This window comes from Carassius auratus, chromosome 30 (assembly GCF_003368295.1).
Source record: "Carassius auratus strain Wakin chromosome 30, ASM336829v1, whole genome shotgun sequence".
Lineage (NCBI taxonomy): Eukaryota > Metazoa > Chordata > Actinopteri > Cypriniformes > Cyprinidae > Carassius > Carassius auratus.
The window spans coordinates 21,924,190-21,942,014 of NC_039272.1; the positions used below are offsets into that span (position 1 = coordinate 21,924,190).

The 17,825-nt window shown below is 37.3% G+C and overlaps 2 protein-coding genes across 5 annotated transcripts in view; both read left to right on the top strand.

The window, feature by feature from the left end:
- The first annotated feature begins 6,365 nt into the window (after positions 1–6,365).
- ptar1 (protein prenyltransferase alpha subunit repeat containing 1) lies at positions 6,366–16,352 on the top strand. 2 transcript variants are annotated; one of them, XR_003276622.1, is made up of 8 exons: positions 6,366–6,483; positions 7,276–7,445; positions 7,570–7,636; positions 8,202–8,306; positions 9,272–9,506; positions 11,024–11,313; positions 13,257–13,792; positions 14,361–16,352. XR_003276622.1 is itself a non-coding variant. In XM_026212154.1 (7 exons), the coding sequence occupies exons 1-7, from the start codon at positions 6,392–6,394 to the stop codon at positions 13,600–13,602; spliced, it is 1,305 nt and encodes a 434-aa protein (XP_026067939.1). In that variant the 5' UTR covers positions 6,366–6,391; the 3' UTR covers positions 13,603–16,352. The 2 variants fall into 2 exon arrangements, 1 of the variants encoding a protein (XP_026067939.1); XM_026212154.1 differs by having other exon boundaries at positions 13,257–16,352.
- A 952-nt stretch (positions 16,353–17,304) lies between these two features.
- Positions 17,305–17,825, top strand: part of apba1a (amyloid beta (A4) precursor protein-binding, family A, member 1a) — a 57,637-nt gene continuing 57,116 nt past the window's right edge. For all 3 annotated transcript variants that reach the window (XM_026212157.1, XM_026212155.1, XM_026212159.1), the window contains exon 1: positions 17,305–17,410. The gene's annotated coding sequence lies outside the window, so the exon portion shown is untranslated. The remainder of the gene's footprint in view (positions 17,411–17,825) is intronic.

Sequence of the window (17,825 nt, forward strand, 5' to 3'; positions counted from 1 at the left end):
AGTGACGTTTAAATGGAGGACTTTCTACTTTTAATGGAGTCATTTTTTATTTAGATACATCTACTTTTACTTGAATATAACTTTTGAGTACTTTTACCACCCCTGATTAAGGGGCACTCCTTAGATCTGGTTTTCTCTCATGGATCATTCTTATCGCAGTTTTCTGTCACGGATTTAGGATTGTCTGACCATTTTGCTATTCTTTTTAGTATGGAACTGTCGCATACTAACATTTACCCTTTCCGTACTGTAAATTATCGCAATTGGAAATCCATTGATCTCAATGACTTCTCTGCTTTTATTGAATCCTCCTTAAGTGGCCTTACTTTATCAGACCCTCGGGAGGTCAACATCTCTCTGTTAAATACTGTTCTTTTGTCTGGTTTGGACTTATTTGCACCGATGAAATCCCTGTCTGTGGCCTTCGTACGATCTGCTCCCTGGTATAATGATGAGCTGCGCTCTAGGAATGCAGCAGGTCGTAAGCTGGAGCGTAAGTGGCGTACCTCTGGCCTGAATGTTCATTATCAAGCTTGGAAAGACCACTTACTTGAATATAAGGCAGAGATTGTATTTGTCAGATCTCAGTATTTCTCTCAGATAATTGATAATAATCAAAATAACCCCAAAAAAATTTCATACCATTAACAAACTGTTCAAAGACAGCTCCTCCAATGTACCTGCCTCAGATCAGCTTTGTAATGGATCATTTTAGTTCCAAAATTGCTAATGCAAGCAAATCCATTACATCTGTTGTGTCTAATTCTGCTCCTAATTTTTCCGGCACTTTTTTCTCAAATATTAGCTTACTTGAGGGTAATGTGGTTTCACAAATGAAAGTTGCCACTTCCATAGTTGATCCAATACCCACCTGCCTGTTTAAATCATGTTTTGCATCACTATGCCCAGTCGTCTTGAGTATAATAAATGACTCACTGAACACGGGTGTTGTACCTGCTGCATTCAAAATTGCTGCTGTAACACCTGTACCAAAAAAGCCCAACGTAGACTGGGTAAACATCAGTAATTTTCGTCCCATCTCCAATTTGCCTTTTTTGGCTAAAGTACTTGAGCGAATTGTGGCCTCTCAGTTAAATACTCTGGCTCTTTGTCAATCCTGATTTTACTCAATATCAGCGCAGCTTTTGACACTCTAGACCATTCTCTTTTACTCTCTCGATTGGAAAAAGTTTTTGCTGTTACTGACACAGCTTTAAATTGGTTCAAGTCTTATCTATCAGATCATAGGCACTTTGTGTCCCGGGGTGGTTGCAGGTCCAATATTGGCTCAGTGCAGTTTGGTGTTCCACAGGGTTCAGTTTTGAGTCCCTTACTTTTTAGTGTGTACATTTTTCCCCTTGGGCTATTTCTAATATCCCTTAAGTTTCATTTTTACGCAGATGACACTCAGATTTATATTCACTCAAAACCTGGTGATAATTCGGCTGTTGCCTTTCTTGAACATTGCATATTGGAGGTAAAAATATGGATGTCTCAAAAAAAAATTTGTCTCAACAGTGACAAGACTGATGTTATGCTGATTGGTTCACCCCATCAAATACATAAAGCTAATATCTTACATTTAAAGATGGATGCGTCTATTATGGAGTTTCAAGCTAAATAAAAAAATCTGGGGATGATATTTGATTCAAACTTTACTTTTGATCCTCATGTTCAGAACATGGTTAAAGTATCATTTTTTTCACCTTAGAAACATTGCAAGACTACGTCCCATGTTGTCTTTTTCAGTGGCTGAAAAACTGCTCAATACGTCTGTCTTTTCTCGAATAGACTACTGTAATGCTTTGCTCGCGGGGGTCTCGAAATCTACTTCAGGCAGATTGCAGTATGTTCAAAACGCAGCTGCCAGAGTCCTGACAAGTTCCAGGACAAGTGAGCACATCTCTCCATCTTGGAGTCCTTGCACTGGCTTACGGTCAGGTTTCGCGTTGATTTTAAAATTCTTATGCTTACCTACAAGGCCCTGCATGGTTTAGCTTCAGAATATCTGACTGAACCTTTAACTTCGTTCGTCGGATTCTGGATTTTTAACTATTCCTGTAACTCGTTTACGCTCTATGGTTGACCGGGTTGACCGGGCCTTCTCTTCTGTGGTACCTAAACTCTGGAACTCTTCTCTTCTGTGGTACCTAAACTCTGGAACTCTCTTTCCTACTGAAATCAGACAGGCTGAACCCCTCAGTATTTTTAAATGTTCTCTTAAAACGTATTTTTTCCGGTTAGCATATATGCGATATGTTTCTCTGATGGTCAATCTCAATGTATTTTTGTTTGTTTTTTTATAGATTTTTTTTTCTGTATGCCTTGGTAACGCGCTTTGAGATGTAACTTTTAAAGGTGCTATAGAAAATAAAGTTTATTATTATTATTATTATTATTATGATTACATATTCAGACTATGGCAGTAAATTCTATATGATGGAGATCAAAATTAGAGAACAATCTACAACTTCCGAATTTTCAAGGTCAATGTTTTGTCCTATTTGCAGTTAACATGAGTAGAAGGGCAGTTTTGAAGTATATTTCATAACTTAATTGTATTCTGAAGCACAGTATAAAAACGTATTTGAAAAAAAAAAAAAAAAACTTTGATCAAAATCAGAGAAAACTTTATATAAATAATAGAGCACTTCCTTGAAGCTAAGAACAACTGAAATAATGTTATGAGACTGTTATGGCTAAGAAAATCACTATATATATGAAAACTCACTATTGCTTCATTTCTTCAGTTTTAGGTTTTCCCTATTAAACTTTCCTATATGATATAACAAAAATGTTCTAATAACACCTGAGGTGCTTTCAAGCATTTGGATCATTGGCCTCTTTTAAATTTAAGTTTTTACTTTAACAAATTCATACATTTAGTTATTAACTCCCACTTCAAAGAGTAAAATGCAATTTCAGTGGGAGATGGAGACAGTGAGCAGCATGGAAATAAGCACAATTTTTCCTCGGTTTCTGCACTTACCTCATTTCACCTTTAAAAAACTAGACTAAAGACTGTCTGAAGTGTAGTAAATGAACTTGAACCATTTCACCATACACCATGTTATCACTGACCTTATGTGGTCCATCTAATTACATAATTTTAAATATATTGCATTAAGCAGGTGAAACAATGTATTTGTCTAGTAATGTATAAATCACAGCTCACACAAACCATGCAATTCCTTTTGAAATTACTGTAAGTCTTAAAGTGTATAGTGACAACGTGATGTCCTTTGAAACATTTAATTGTCACTTTAAAAAACTAATAATTGGTTTATATCAGAACTGATACAATCTTTTTGTGATTAAAGAAGGTAAATATCTCCAAAGGTTACAGCATGGCTCTAAAAGGCAGACGCGCTTGCTTTATGTGGGTCACTCGGGACACTGTGGTTGTCTCCCCTGTAATATTGCGTCTTTCTCTGGTAGTGGAAAATGATGTCATGCTTCTCTGTGAGTTGTATCACAACAAATCAGCCATAGCAACAACAGGTCTGTGCCTTTTTTATTTTTTAGAAGCCTTAACCCACAGGAAATGTGAAGTAAAATCCATGCATATGTCTGGCAAGAGAACAAGATCCACCTCGAATGAAAATCATGTAAAGAGAGCATAAAGACTATTACTAGCAGCATGAAACATAGTGGTTTTTGAGATCATGCTGAAGCATTAATTTACTAAATGGGTGTTTAATTAAACATCATAAAGAAAATAGTAAAAGCTCTCAAAAAGGAAACTGTACGTCATGTGCAATAGAGGTTTTTAGGTCACTACTGAATATCAATCCACCTAAATGTTTTAAGTTTTATTTCTGTCAGGTCATTCAGTTGAATATGTTGTCTTATGAAATCAGGCTTCCTGTCAATCGTGGTCTTGCTTGCTATCTATTTATAGCACAATATGACCAGTCACTATATGACCAGTGACCCCAAAAACATTTGCATTTAGTTAAACAGATTATGCTGACAGTTGCGCAAATTCAAGGTTACTTGTTTTTCTGTGCATGGCCTACAAATGAACACAGGAAATTATCTCCCCAGTTCTCCATATCTCTATTTCCTGTTAAAAATGAGAAGAAGATTTGGGAGAAACTATTTTGGAGTGTATACTGTCCTTTGGGTCTTAAAGGTAAGCTCCACATTTAGGGCACTATCCTATTAAAGGAATGAAAGAGCAAGATACACATAAGGTAGTAGTTGTGAGGGAACAGCCTTGAGATAAATAAAGACACATAACATCAACGCTCCTGTAATCAGTGTGACTTTCAGTTGCATCATCTGTGAAGACAACAAACCAGGGAAAGATCTGGTCACAGAGTGCAAAAAAAAAAAAAAAAAAAGATGACCTTCATGCATAACCTGAGAAATGCATTATATTCTTCTCCTTATATTGTTTCACTTTGTGCCAACTCATGCATTTATGTAAAATAATAATGCACTTTACTTTTTGGTACAAATATACTGGGGGAAATAATCCAATACAATTCCAGAAAAGATTATCCAAATCAGCAATTCTATTGTGATTGTACTTGATTGTAATCTTTCAAAATCCCGAAATGAAATATTAGTCTTAATTAATACCATTAATTATACTGAAGTCATAAAGTTTCAGTTTATCATGCAACAACTCCTGCAAATATAATGACCAGTGTCAGGCAAGCTCCATCTTCTGGATCGCAGTGAACTCTTGTTACCGATTGTGTAATGAGTGGAACTGCTCATGAAAAAAAAAACCCTTCTGTGAGTATTTAAAGATTTGTGACTGCTATGACGATAAACACTTCATCCTGTTTCTCCAACATCAGGAAAACTTCACTTTTCCACAGTTTAATTTAGTGAGAAGGATAAGCCTACACAAAATACAAATCTCAGTAAATAAAAATACATAATATAAACTAATTAGCTTTGCATTAGAGGTTGTTTTTCTGTTTAGAAAATGTGTATTGATGGTGTAACACATGTAACTTGAACTTTTTGTAGAGTCTTTTTATCATGCCATATCAAGTAGGCCGACGGGTAAGTGCTCATCTGCTGAACACAAACTGTCATGATGAAATATGCAGTCAAGAGTAATTCAATTCTGTTCCAGATTACCATCTCAACACACCAGACCCAGACCAAAAACCACATGCCTCCCTCTACTGGAAACCACTGTAACGTCAACCTGGTCCCAGCAGAAACAACAAGCCTATGCACCCCACAATGACAGGAGTGTTAAAAAAATCTGTTTACAGAACAATATATTATTTGTACTGATTTTAATCCAACTCCATCTAACTGTTAACATTAAAATGTTGAAATGTGTTGGGGAAGTGTCTCAACAGTTTTTAGGAAAACTAATGGATAATCTTTTAAGCATCATACAATGTAATGATTAGTTAACATTATTGAAGAAAGAAATTATAAATATTCTCAATGTTACTAAAAATAAAAGAGAGTATAACCTGCAGTGCCATGTTATGTCATGACATTGTCTTGATAAGAAGGCATAATGAATTAAATGTAAAATATTTGCAAACTATTAGAAAAAAATGTAGCACAGGCCAAAACAAATTATTATTATTAAAGAAGTTTAATAACATACATTGTGTGTAAATAGCATACACTTTTTTTTCAGCGTTTATGAACTGCACACCCATCTAACAAAATATAGCTTACTGAATGTTATATAAAAAAGTTTTTATAACATCCCCATTAAGTTAAGTATACATTGTTTCCGAATGTTCTCTGAACGTTCAAAACGTCCATTTTTATTTCTTTTTTTTATGCAAAGGTTAAAGGAACATTCCATTTTGACATTTTGCAAAAAATATTGGAAAGTTACCTTTGAATGTTTGTTAAACATTCTGCAACAAGTAGTTACATTCAAAACTGTTAATCAAACTGAAAGTTTCGAGTAAATTCGTTCCATGAACAGTGTATATACAGTATTTGTATAGTAAAAACATTCGCTCCATGTTTGCTGGACAAACCCCAAAGAGCTTATTTGGTACATGCCCCGCCCCTAAAGTGAAATTGTAAATATGATTGGATGGAAAAGAGAAATATGCCACCTCCAGTTTAAATTGAGATTCTGACTGTTTAAATTACTTACTTATTTATTATTTTTAGTGAGTTATGACGTTAAATGACTCTGTCCTCTCATTGATTCCAAATGTCTCTGCGCCAACATTCGGTGCCTTCCTTGTTGTAACAAGATTTACGTAAAAACGGCGAGTAACGGTTATTTTTTATTATTATTATGTATTATGATAAAGCAAGATAATCTCTTAATTTAACATAGCAACAATGTATGGTTTACGGTTACTAAAACAATTTATCTCGAGCGCTGACTGTGAAATGTCCCGGATTAGGTTGAGTCACCCGCGTTGACGTCACTCGCGCTATGAAAATGGCTGAGTCGGAAGAGGAGGTGGATGTCTTGGTCCAGAGAGTTGTGAAAGATATCAATAACGCCTTTAAAAGAAACCCGAACATGTACGTATGTGAACTCGCATTGTTGTTTATCACGCGGTCATGTAGTTTAATGCCCAAAGCGGCCTGGACCCTCGCGCTCAGTCGCAGGGAGAACACAGTGCAGCAGCCTGTGTAACTTGCGCAGACAGACAGCGGCTGGCTAACCGGCTACTAACCAGCGTCCAGCAGAGAAAGCTCACCAAGCCTCGCCTTTAGAACAGTCCTGTTAAAATGCGTCTGGGCTACCTATTTAATAAGCACAGTGCAAACGCCGAAAGTTTCTCTGAGTGAAACGCGAAGTGTGTATGCTTGTAATGTTGTAGCTAACGTTAGTAACGTTACTGTGAATGTTTGGTTTGTTAGTCGCTGGTCAGTAACTGGCGAGCGTAGCGAGCTTTAATACATTATATTTATATGTATAGTCATAATTCTCAGTAATTGTCCGTGTCCGTTTGTTTTTACTGGTAAATAGGGTGAGACGATCAGTGGTTGCAACATAGCTGCTCTTGCGTATCCAAACATCTCTTCAGTCCAAATATGAAGCACCTCGTCTGTTTTTTTGAAAGTTGCCTGTGTGTTGGGTCTGTTTGTCCCATATATTTCGGGTCAGTGCCCTGTCCCAATGGTTTCATCTCACTCTTCTGCTATGACATTCTTGTATCTCTGCCAAAGAGGTGCATCTGTAATGAGTCAGTGTCAGCTGAGATGTTTGGTGCTTCATGCATTGCCTTTAGCTCCTTAGTATTTAGCAGATTTTCTTAAAATAGCCACGTGATTTGTGCTTCTTTTTTATCTTTTACAATGTGTTCACAGTGATGAAATTGGCCTCATTCCGTGCCCCGAAGCCCGGTACAACAGAAGCCCCATAGTCTTGGTGGAGAATAAGCTGGGAGTGGAGAGCTGGTGTGTCAAGTTTTTGCTGCCCTATGTGCATAATAAACTCCTGCTGTACAGACAGAGAAAGCAGTGGCTCGATCGGGAAGGTAAGACCAAGGTTTACTGGCCGGCTCACTTTGCTGTGACCTTTATTATAAAATGGCTAGTTCATACACACGACCAGCGCTGCTGAAAAAATTGACTTCTCTCTTTTCTTTTCTTCTCTTCAAGCACTGGTAGATATAACCTGCACACTGCTTCTCCTAAACCCAGATTTCACCACTGCGTGGAATGTCAGGTACACGTACATATTTGTATTACCTGAAAAAAAAAAAAAAACATTCTGCCGAACTAACCCCTTCACATACTTTCTGAATGATTATATGCACATCTGTGGTATTTTTAGAAATTTTCTTTTTCTTCTCTTTGATGTCTGTCTAGATTTCGGCCGCATTATTGTTCTGAATGTGCTGTTGCTATTTTTAAAAACTTCTCTAATTTAGGAAAGGAGACATCAAAAGACTGCTGCTACATTTAACTCTAAATGTGACTTGATTTTCAAAATTTGCACAGGGAGCACAGAACTTACTCATTTCTCCAACATTTAGTTCCATCTCAGGAAACACTAGAGATATTTATTCCATTCCTGTTTAAAAAAAATAAAATCTTTACTGTTTTTAACTGTATTCTTAACTGGTTTCTGACTTTTTACCTCTTTTTGTTTAATTTTTGTAATTAGGCTGTTTTTTTTACTAGAATTTTGCACAAAAATCTTGCCTGAATGTCTTTGTGTTAATGTTGAACAGAAGAAACGTATTGTCCAGGAGGTGGTGCTGTACTTTTTTTTTTTTTTCGTTTTATAGGAAAGAGCTCCTGCAATGTGGCATGTTAAACCCAGAGAAAGACCTGTACCTGGGAAAGCTTGCACTATCTAAGCATCCTAAAAGCCCAGAGACATGGATACACAGGTAAGGTTTCCAAATCTTTGATTTGGCCTGCAGTGTCATATCACAAGAGTGGTGGGGAAAATATTTCTTTCAGTTCAAATAGGATTTTTGGATGTTTGTAGTGTTAGGCAGCTCTGCCTTAAACAAAGCCTTTTATGATTTTATAGCATGAATGTGAACACCAGTAAACGCATCTGCTTTAGTGCACTAAATGTTCATTCTGCTCTTAGTGTATACAGGTAAATTAGGTCTTTTAAAATATTAAAGATGGTATATTATGTAAGTGCTGTGTCCTGCACCCTTCAAGTGTCCTATTTTCCAGAGTACTTTTAGCTCACCATTAGATTAGATGAGTCTGAATTTTCAAACAGTGATATAAAAAAAACGAATAATAAATTAGACATTAAGAAATTAATAATGGAACACTTTAATGCGCTGTACTGGAAAATGTATGTGCTCTGCTTCATGTAGCTGTCTGAATTAGTATGGAAGAAACCTTGCTCTCAAACCGGCTGAAACGGTGAAAGCAGAGACCATGAAATGAAACGGTCTGCAATTGCAGACCTCTTGCAACATGTCAACAGTGGCACATACTGAAGTAGAATTTCGTCACTACTGCAAGGACAAGGGCAAACAGCTTTACACGGAACACAAATAAATATCCAACGCTTGTGCACCTGACAAGACCGAGAGGTTTATGTACCTGCAGGAGTGTGCGGGACACATTGCTGCTGTCAGATATTTTGCAAATAATTCAGTTTTTACTCTTCACTATGTCAGTTTGGATGATGTTATTGTCTGCAGATAATACTGAGCCATTAGATCTCCCAGGATGCCTAGGAGCCGCAGGGTGCTGAGATAATCGGCCGATTCAGAGCTGTTATGAAGGAGAATTAATTATATTATTGTCTTGCCGTTTTATGATTTGCAGATTTTACTCTTTCATAAATAAAACCGTAACCTTAATTGGTTTGTTGTGAACACAGGCGCTGGGTGTTACAGTGGCTGCAGAAGGAGTGCTCTCCTTCTGGACAAGAACCGAAGGATCAGGCTGAACCCAGAGGAGACGCTGTGAGGAGGAGACGGTGCGAGCGGCTGCAAAGGGCCTTGCAGGAGGAGATGAGAGTCTGTGCAGACGCTGCTGGCCGTTACCCCAGTAACTACAATGCATGGTCCCATCGCATCTGGGTATTACAAAACTTGGCTAAAGGCAGTCTGAAGGTAGGCTGTCTCAGTCCACTGCATCTTTCTGCACTATATCTCTGTGATTTATCATAATGACTGAAAACAGGTGTCTGTTAGATGTTGCTTTGTTTGTGTACATCTCAAAGATAAGATTTGTCTTCGATTACTTTAAGGAATGATGGATCACACTGGCCTATCAGGAGTGTTGTTACAATGAAAGCAACATGTGATGGTTGTTTATGAAGGTGATAAATCTACCTGAGGCTTTGAGGATCTTAATACCTCTCTTCTCTACTTGACTTACCTTAGGAAGAGACCTGATTACAGATGCCAGAGTTTTCTGTCTTTGAAAAAAATATATAATGTTTTAATTTTTTAGAGCGAGAGAGCTGAGTGTTGTTAGTCAGGAATGCTTATTGCCTTTTAGGGTTTCACTGAGTGTCAGACCTTTGATGTGCTTATCCTTTCTTAATTGCATGCAAAATTAGGCAAATGTTACAGGGCTCAATCCAAGCTAAAAGCCCTCATATAAAAAGGATGAGCCTGTAGATTTAATGATCCAGGACTAAACAGACTTGAACCAGTCGGAGCTCTTCATAAGCTATTTCAGGAGTAATTGGGTTATTCGGCTGTCATCTTACATCTCTCTTGTTTGGTACGGTTTTCCTTGGTCTGAATTTCCACCCTAGATCTCGGTAGTACGATGTTTACTGAGTTTACAACCTAAATGAAGTCATGTTTTATTTTAAAATACTCTTGGATATTTAATTATGTATACTCAGTTCCTTTTATTTTTACCTTTTAAATGATCTAATGCTCACTTAATAGTTAAGTTAATCTTAATAAGCATTATTATTTTAATAACACTGTTAAATATAAACTTCAGCAAATCTCAAAATGAATATCTATTATTAATGTTTTAATGCATCAGTTGATAATTAAAATACTTGATTTTAGTTTGAGTTTTATTTTTCAATTATTTAAGCAAAATTGTATATGTTTAATATTATCTATTCATCAGTTATTGTTTAAAACATGGTACAAATTTTATTATTGGTGCATCTCATTTTTGCAGTGCTGTAGTATATATATATATATATATATATATATATAAATATAAATAAATTTTTTGATGAAGTTTATCTGTTAAATCTAATCAGTTTTTGGCTACAACGTCAAACATAATTTTTGTATTGGTGCATAAAATTTTTTCAGCACTGCATTAATTACTTTTTTCCCCACCATTTATTTAGACAAGGTTGTATATATTTAATATCAGCCATTTATCAGTTATTGGTTAAAACATTGTCAAACTGAATTTTAATATTGGTGTAACTATTAACTTTTTTTGTTTGCATATTTGAGGAATGCATAATAATATTGATATATTTGGGTAATATTTGCATATTTCATTAAATGCATTTGCATAAATTTATTGAAATGCTGTCGTTCGTAGCCCTTTCAGTTTGGCAACTGAACTAAAATTAACAAAAAATTCAGCTGAATAATGATGGTGTTAAACGAATATAATATTCAGTGACTTTCTACTCCAGGTTCTGCACGATGAGCTGTCCTCCACCCGACTGTGGGTGTCCATGCACGTGTCAGATCACAGCGGCTTTCACTACCGTCAACACCTGCTCAAGGCCCTGGCCAGAGAGCTGAGCCAGGTTGGAGAGACGGAGCTCCACCCAACCCAGCAGCCTAATGGAGAGAGCACAGCGGACGCGTCTGATGGCAGTCACCATAATGACGTCATCCCTCAGCTCTTCCACGAGGAGATGGAGCTCTGCACTGATCTCATCGAGTCATATCCAGGCCACGAGACGCTGTGGTGCCACAGGTGAGAGTGATCAGGCAGACTGTTTGAAGCCTGTTACAGATCTTCAGGTCTTGCTGTGCCGATGATAATTGTGCAGTCAGTCAGCATCAGACTGTGCTTCCGCAGGTCTCCGTGTGAATACAGTGACTTTGTTTGCCAGAAGTTTGTCCTTGGCCCTCAGCTGGTCTGGCCTAATGTGTTTATGGTTTAGTGTTATAAAATGATGGATGGTCTTATGCTGCAGAGTTGTAGCTCACTGAGGGAGAGGCAAGCAGTTTGCTGGATCTTTTTCTAGCTCTTTCAGTTCTTCCCCTTCCCAGCCTCATCCCTCATGGCTGAGGCAAGGCGCAGCTGCTCGGTGAATGGTGTTTATGTATCTTTAGCTTGTGTTCCCTCCCTAAAGTGTGTCATGGCAACAGATCAATTACATGTCCAAGTCTGCTGTTAGTATGAAGATATGAGAATTTGTTTGTGCAACATTTCATGCCTCTTAATTAGTGCTGGGCGGTATGCATACCGAAAACCGGTGTATGTTTTCATTACAATATAAATTTTTTATACTTGTGTTTTATATATTTAATTACTCAGTGTTCGGAATGAACGTTATGCTGCGCCGCGGCCGCGCGACTGTTTCAGACGGACCCTTTACAATGTTGCACTTCTAAGCAGCGACTGCAAGGTGTGGTCAGGGTAAACACAGTAGTGCTCTGGTGTTACGTTATAACACCTGTTTCACACATACTCCATCTGCAATGCGTATTGCGTATTTTTTTACGCACCCATGTTAACGGATTCCAGCATTCATGGGGTTTTGCTTTAGGACTGGTAAGTTGAAGGCAGGAGATGACCCAGCATGGGTCATCATAAAACTGTTTTTCATACAGAAGTACCACCAAAATTTAATTGTCATCTACTTGACAAATATGACTGACCTAGGTGGTACACAAAAGAAGAAATTTTTAATGATTGGTTTGAGTAGCTTTGTGGCATATCTTATAGTTATAATTGTGTGTGTAATTCAGAAATTGTGTGTGTAATAACTATATATATATTATTATTATTATTTTTTATTTTTTTCAAATGATGAAATTGAATGAATGAAGATAAAGGAATTCTGAAATTAAATGTTGAATTCAAACTGTCCAAAAACTACAACAAAGGTAAAGCGCAAGTTGCACATTTTACTATAGTAAATCCATGTTCCGTGGAACAACATCAAGCAGTTTTGGAACTAAATGAGGGTGATTAAATGATGAGACAATCTATGAGACAGTACAGGGCATAATCCTTGAGATGTTAGTAATTAATTAGCAAGTAATTCTGTATGTAATATAGTTTGTGATTTATTTTTTATTTTAGATAGTATTGTTTGTGGTTTTCGAAGATGATTAAGTTTCTTTTAAAAGTTAGTAAGCCTATTAAGCTAATTTTGCTATTCTGATTTTGAGCATTTTTGTATTTTCCCTGTGACTATCATATCAGACCTGAATTCAGACTTAAATAATACTGTAAAGTGCATTTTAGTGTTGTCAAAAGTAGCAGTTGGTACAGGAATGTAAAAAATATGATGATACCAGCATTTTGAGCAGATTCTTAAACTGCCATTGTGATCACACGCTCCACTGATACGTCTGTGATTGGTTACAATGATCATTGCCCCACTCTCTTCACTGAGCGCTTACACAGATCTACGTGGGAATGTTTGAAAGTCCCATCTATAATTAGTGGATCCACAGATCCCTGATATATCTTCTCATAGACGGATCCTCTGATAGATGTTGCTTTCAAACGCTCCCGTGTGTTTGTTAAGAATCCGCTCAGCAGCACTCGGTGTTCATAGGAAATTCTGGTATCATCATATTTATTTCAGTACTGGCTGGTATATACCGAAGTCTAGTGCATTTTATTTTATAGTTCACTGTATTTCAACATTGAACAAATTCAAATCCAGACTTCTCCAACAGGCGACATGTCTTCTACCTGTGGCATCAGTGGCGGAGGGAGCACCTCCAGGGGGCAGGGTCACAATCTCCACCTCTCACCCATACTGACGTCCTCCTCAGTGAGGAGCCCTGTGATGAAGCCAGCGCTTCCCAGGCCATGGATGTTGACTGTGTTCTGGATGGGCGCAAACACGGAAGCTACACGCAGGACACCAAGCGACTAAAGCGGGGACCCTTGCTTCCCCACCCCTTACTTCCCTCTGAGCACACGTTTGTCTCTAGAATCCTCACAGGCTGCCGGAGCCCCGAGCAAAGCCGCTTTGCCATTGCCTACAGGAAGTGGCTGGACTCAGTTATAGGTCAGTAGCGTGAGAAACACTCCACCCAACATGATGTGGGAGAGCTGTGATAGGTCAACTTAATTCTGGCTTCAACCGTCCACACACGCTTCTCTGTAAACGGCTGGACTTCTTGGCCGGTTTGTCAGAGATGCGCTGCCGGAGCAAATTCCCGCTCATGATGAAAACCCATGACCCGTCTCAGCTGCTTTAGTTCAGGTACTGGATATCTCAGGTCTGTTTTCAGTGTACAATCCTTTTCTCTATCAGAAGCTACAAGTTTGTATTATTTAATTTTTGTTTTCATATAGTTTGGATGGTTTTTATGTTTTTTAAAGTCTTCCACCACAAATCAATAACAGTATGCTCTCCTCATGATATCTGCAGTTTGATGATTCCTGTTGGGGATCTTAAAACGCACACTGTGGTGCACACTTGAAGGGAACACTTGAGCCCAAAGTGATTCTGACCCAGTTTCCCTCTTTGTTTAATTGAGGGCAGACTGGCTCTGAATTCCATCTACTGCTCCCCTATAAACTTTTGTAATGAAGCATGAAATATTTTTCAATGAATACCTAGAAGTTTTGCTACAATCAGTAATGTGAGCACAATCATTGAATTTAAAGTTTCCTGGAGCCATTTGATATGAAACATTAGGGCTGAACACAGACATTTTGATGAGTTTTAATAATCTTAAATATACCGATAACTGCACATGTAATCGACCGTTTCTAGGTGCTCTCCTCATTCAGGTGAGTATTTGATTTATATGACATATCTGTTGCAGGGTCAGCATTTCTTCAGTTCATGGAGATGAGTATTCTCCTAAAGCTCATCATCATCATCATCCTCACTCATTAGAATAACAAAGGCCACGTTGTCCTATGGACTATGATGGAGCACAAGTTTTGGGTTGTTGTTCATCCAAGTGGTCTCACAGACGCATGGGTTTTCATGATGAAAGGGAATTGCTGAAGTAGGAATAGGCTTTGGGCAAGCGCGGCTGCAGAAATAATACGCTGCCACGTCCAAGCCCATCTGGTGCAGAATGGTGCTTATTCTCTGCGCCGGGGGAGTGTGGACCCCTGAGGGGGCCTGGGTTTACAAATGCTGCTTTTTGTTTAACACTATTTTGAACTTAAAAGGATATTTATGCAAATATAAAAAGTGAATTGATGTTAGCTTCACTTATGTGATTTATTAAAGCTAATAAGCTATTAGACAGTTATGGTTGACTCACTGTTACTCAGTACTTAATCAACTTGTAATAAACTTTGAAGTTTCACAGGCTCAATCGTGCACTGACAACTTAATTCATTCACAGTTTAGAGTAGGCTGTGGAAATCTGGTTAGATTTGATTAGATCTTGCTCTTAAATCAAGGACACTGCCCATACTACATATGCAAAAACTAGTTAGTTGAAGTCATTTTAACATTCTAGCAAAGCTTATATGAATCATGTCTTTCAGCATATCTATAAGACTTGCACAGTTCGATCTCAAGTTTCACTTCAGTCTATTACTGTTCTTTGTGTTTTTTTTTTTTTTGATTTTTTTTTTTGCACAGTTGCACAAGAACTAGATTTATGAAAGAAGTTGAGTTATGTAACTTCTAAACTGACTCTCAGACTTTATAAAGGGCCATGTCAGAGTGGTTTTCTCTGTTCCTGCATGCCTTGGACCCTGACTTTTTTTTTTTTGGCTGCAGCAGCAAAAATACCAGATGTCTTTCACAGTATTCTTAAATGTGCCCCTCAAGAAGAAAGCCAACTTTTCCTCCACACCATTCCTCTGTATAACGCAATGTTTAGCAAACTGCACTGGCAGCTTTTGATCATTTTTCACTCTTTATAAGTACAGGTGTATGCCAAGGTGCTTGTTTCAGATGATAATACTATAAGGTTTTATCCCCACCTCCCACCCTCACACCTGCTGTTAAATAAACAACTGCTAATAGAGTCCTGTATGGAAGAATAGTCTAAAACTGGAATGGATCTGCAACAAATGTCTTTATATTTTGTCCGTCTGATCTGAATAGTTATCGTTTTGCATGCACAATATGTGTGTACTGTTGTATTGGGATCAAGGTCACATTGTCATTGTATTTGATTACAATTTATTATAATTTGTTAATTTCATGATCTATACATGTAGAGACAGAAAACATTGCATTGCTTTTTGGCTCCTTTAAACAATTAGCTCTTTGTAATGATGCTATAGGTGGTAAATTTATTGCCTGCTAACTTAAACCCTTAATGGACAGTCTTATCAGTGATATTGTTGAAAACTTACAAATTGCAATATTTTGTCTTCATATCTGTTCAAGGCTTCCTATTCATTTCCTAAGCAGTTCACATAGTCCTACATTACCTTAGAGGTTGTTGATGTGTACATTAATGTGAATTACACAGAGGAAGCACATAGTATTTCCAGTTATGTTGTGTCATTTTCCATTGTTGTAATGTCATTTGCTGTGTGTATACCAAAAATTTAAGAGCAGTTACACTGTAAAGCATAAACACAGATTTTAAATTACTAGTACATCTATGCAGAAAAAAAATAGTTCATTTAGCTTTAGAAAGAACAAATGTAGCCTAAGATTTTGTATTTTCTTCATGTATTGTCTGATAAGGTACTGTAGGTTTTTACAGGCATAATAACCAACATTTATAGCATCTCATCCATTATGTATTTTATATTTATTTGAATTAAAAACTATATTGACCGTAGTCGTTTTGTCAGTTCCCTACCACATTAAATAAAGCTACTCTGAAAAGGTCCATCTCACATTTTATTTCCTGTTATTTTGCTTTCATGACCATTTTATTAAATCAAATTTTTTTTTTTTAAATAAAATTTGTATTTTTTATCATGTCATATGTGTTTTAGATGACAGGATTATGGAAACAATTTACAAGAAGATCATCAGTCATGGGTCTAAAGAGCACATAACATTCACAAATTTAGGGTCGGTAAGTTTTTTCTAATGTTTCGGAAAGAAGACTTGTGCTCATCAAGGCTGCATTTATTTGTTACAAAATACTGTAAAAACTGTAATTTGTTAAAGATTAGGTCTACAATTAAACTGTTTCCTGTTATAATTATTATTATTTTTTAAATGTGGTTTATTCCTATCGAAGCAAAGCTGGATAAGCAGTTATAACTCCAGTCTTCAGTGTCCCATGATCCTTCAGGAATCTTTCTAATGCTGATTTGATGCTAATGAAAACTTTCAGTTATCAAAGCTGAAAACGGTTGAGCTGCTAGTGTTTTTGTGGAAACAATAACATTTTTCAGAATTATTTGAACACAGATCAAAAGATCAGCTGTATATTTCTATGTAAAAGTCTTCACAGTTCTGATTAATGCATTCTTGCTAAACAAAATAATTGGATTCATGCAGAAAAAAAATGTTTGACCCCAAACTTTAACGGTAGTATACTATATAATTTAACAGACGGCAATAAGAAGTTGAGAAAGTATCTGTAGTAGTCTAAATATTGTTTGCTTCCACTATTTATTCTGTTCTTTAATCGAAGGGCTGGACAATCATTTTGTAAACTGTTTCATCTCATGGCATCGAAAGGGCTTACTGATTCGGTTCTAGCCTAACTATTAACTCGAAGCATGTCGTGTATACGTGCAGTTTTTGCCAAGAGCTGCATCTCGTTCATTGAGAAATTCGACAGCCTTCGCTGGTGTTTGGTTAGCAGGTCTCGATGGGAGGAGTCGGGTTTACCCTCGGACTGAGTGAAAGCCAGGCAGGCGATGAAGATGGTGGATCCAGACACACATCGGGTGGACCGTTAGCTCTCTGGAAACTGCAGCAAACGAACAGGTGAGAGATATGACAGAAGAGATCGTTTGACGCGCTGTGTAATGTAATCATCGTCTGTCAAACAAGCGGTTTTGTTAAGGAAAACAGGAATAGTGTAATGAAAAAATGACTGTATTTCATTGAGATTGATTCAATGATGCGGCTCGATCGTAGTGACTGTTGTGATGTGGCTTTCCCTGCGGATGGTGGGCTCAACAGTGTGATTGTTTACACTAGAAAGGACAATTGTTGCCGCGGAAGGCACTGCATTACTACTCCCGGTTACCAGATACAACACAAAACAAATATGAGGGCCTAAACTGTTAGGTTTAGTAACTTGGTTATCCAACGAAATCAATGCAATTTGCGATCCAAACATTATCATCATTAGCAGGCAGAAACATGCTTTTAACTAATTAAGTGTGCATTGATTGAG

Bases quoted from the DNA above. Each gene is read 5' to 3' on its own strand.
- ptar1 (XM_026212154.1), top strand. From the start codon at position 6,392: ATGAAAATGGCTGAGTCGGAAGAGGAGGTGGATGTCTTGGTCCAGAGA. The intron at 6,484-7,275 runs GTACGTATGTGA...ATGTGTTCACAG, and splicing joins TTTAAAAGAAACCCGAACAT to TGATGAAATTGGCCTCATTC. The intron at 8,307-9,271 runs GTAAGGTTTCCA...TTGTGAACACAG, and splicing joins CCAGAGACATGGATACACAG to GCGCTGGGTGTTACAGTGGC.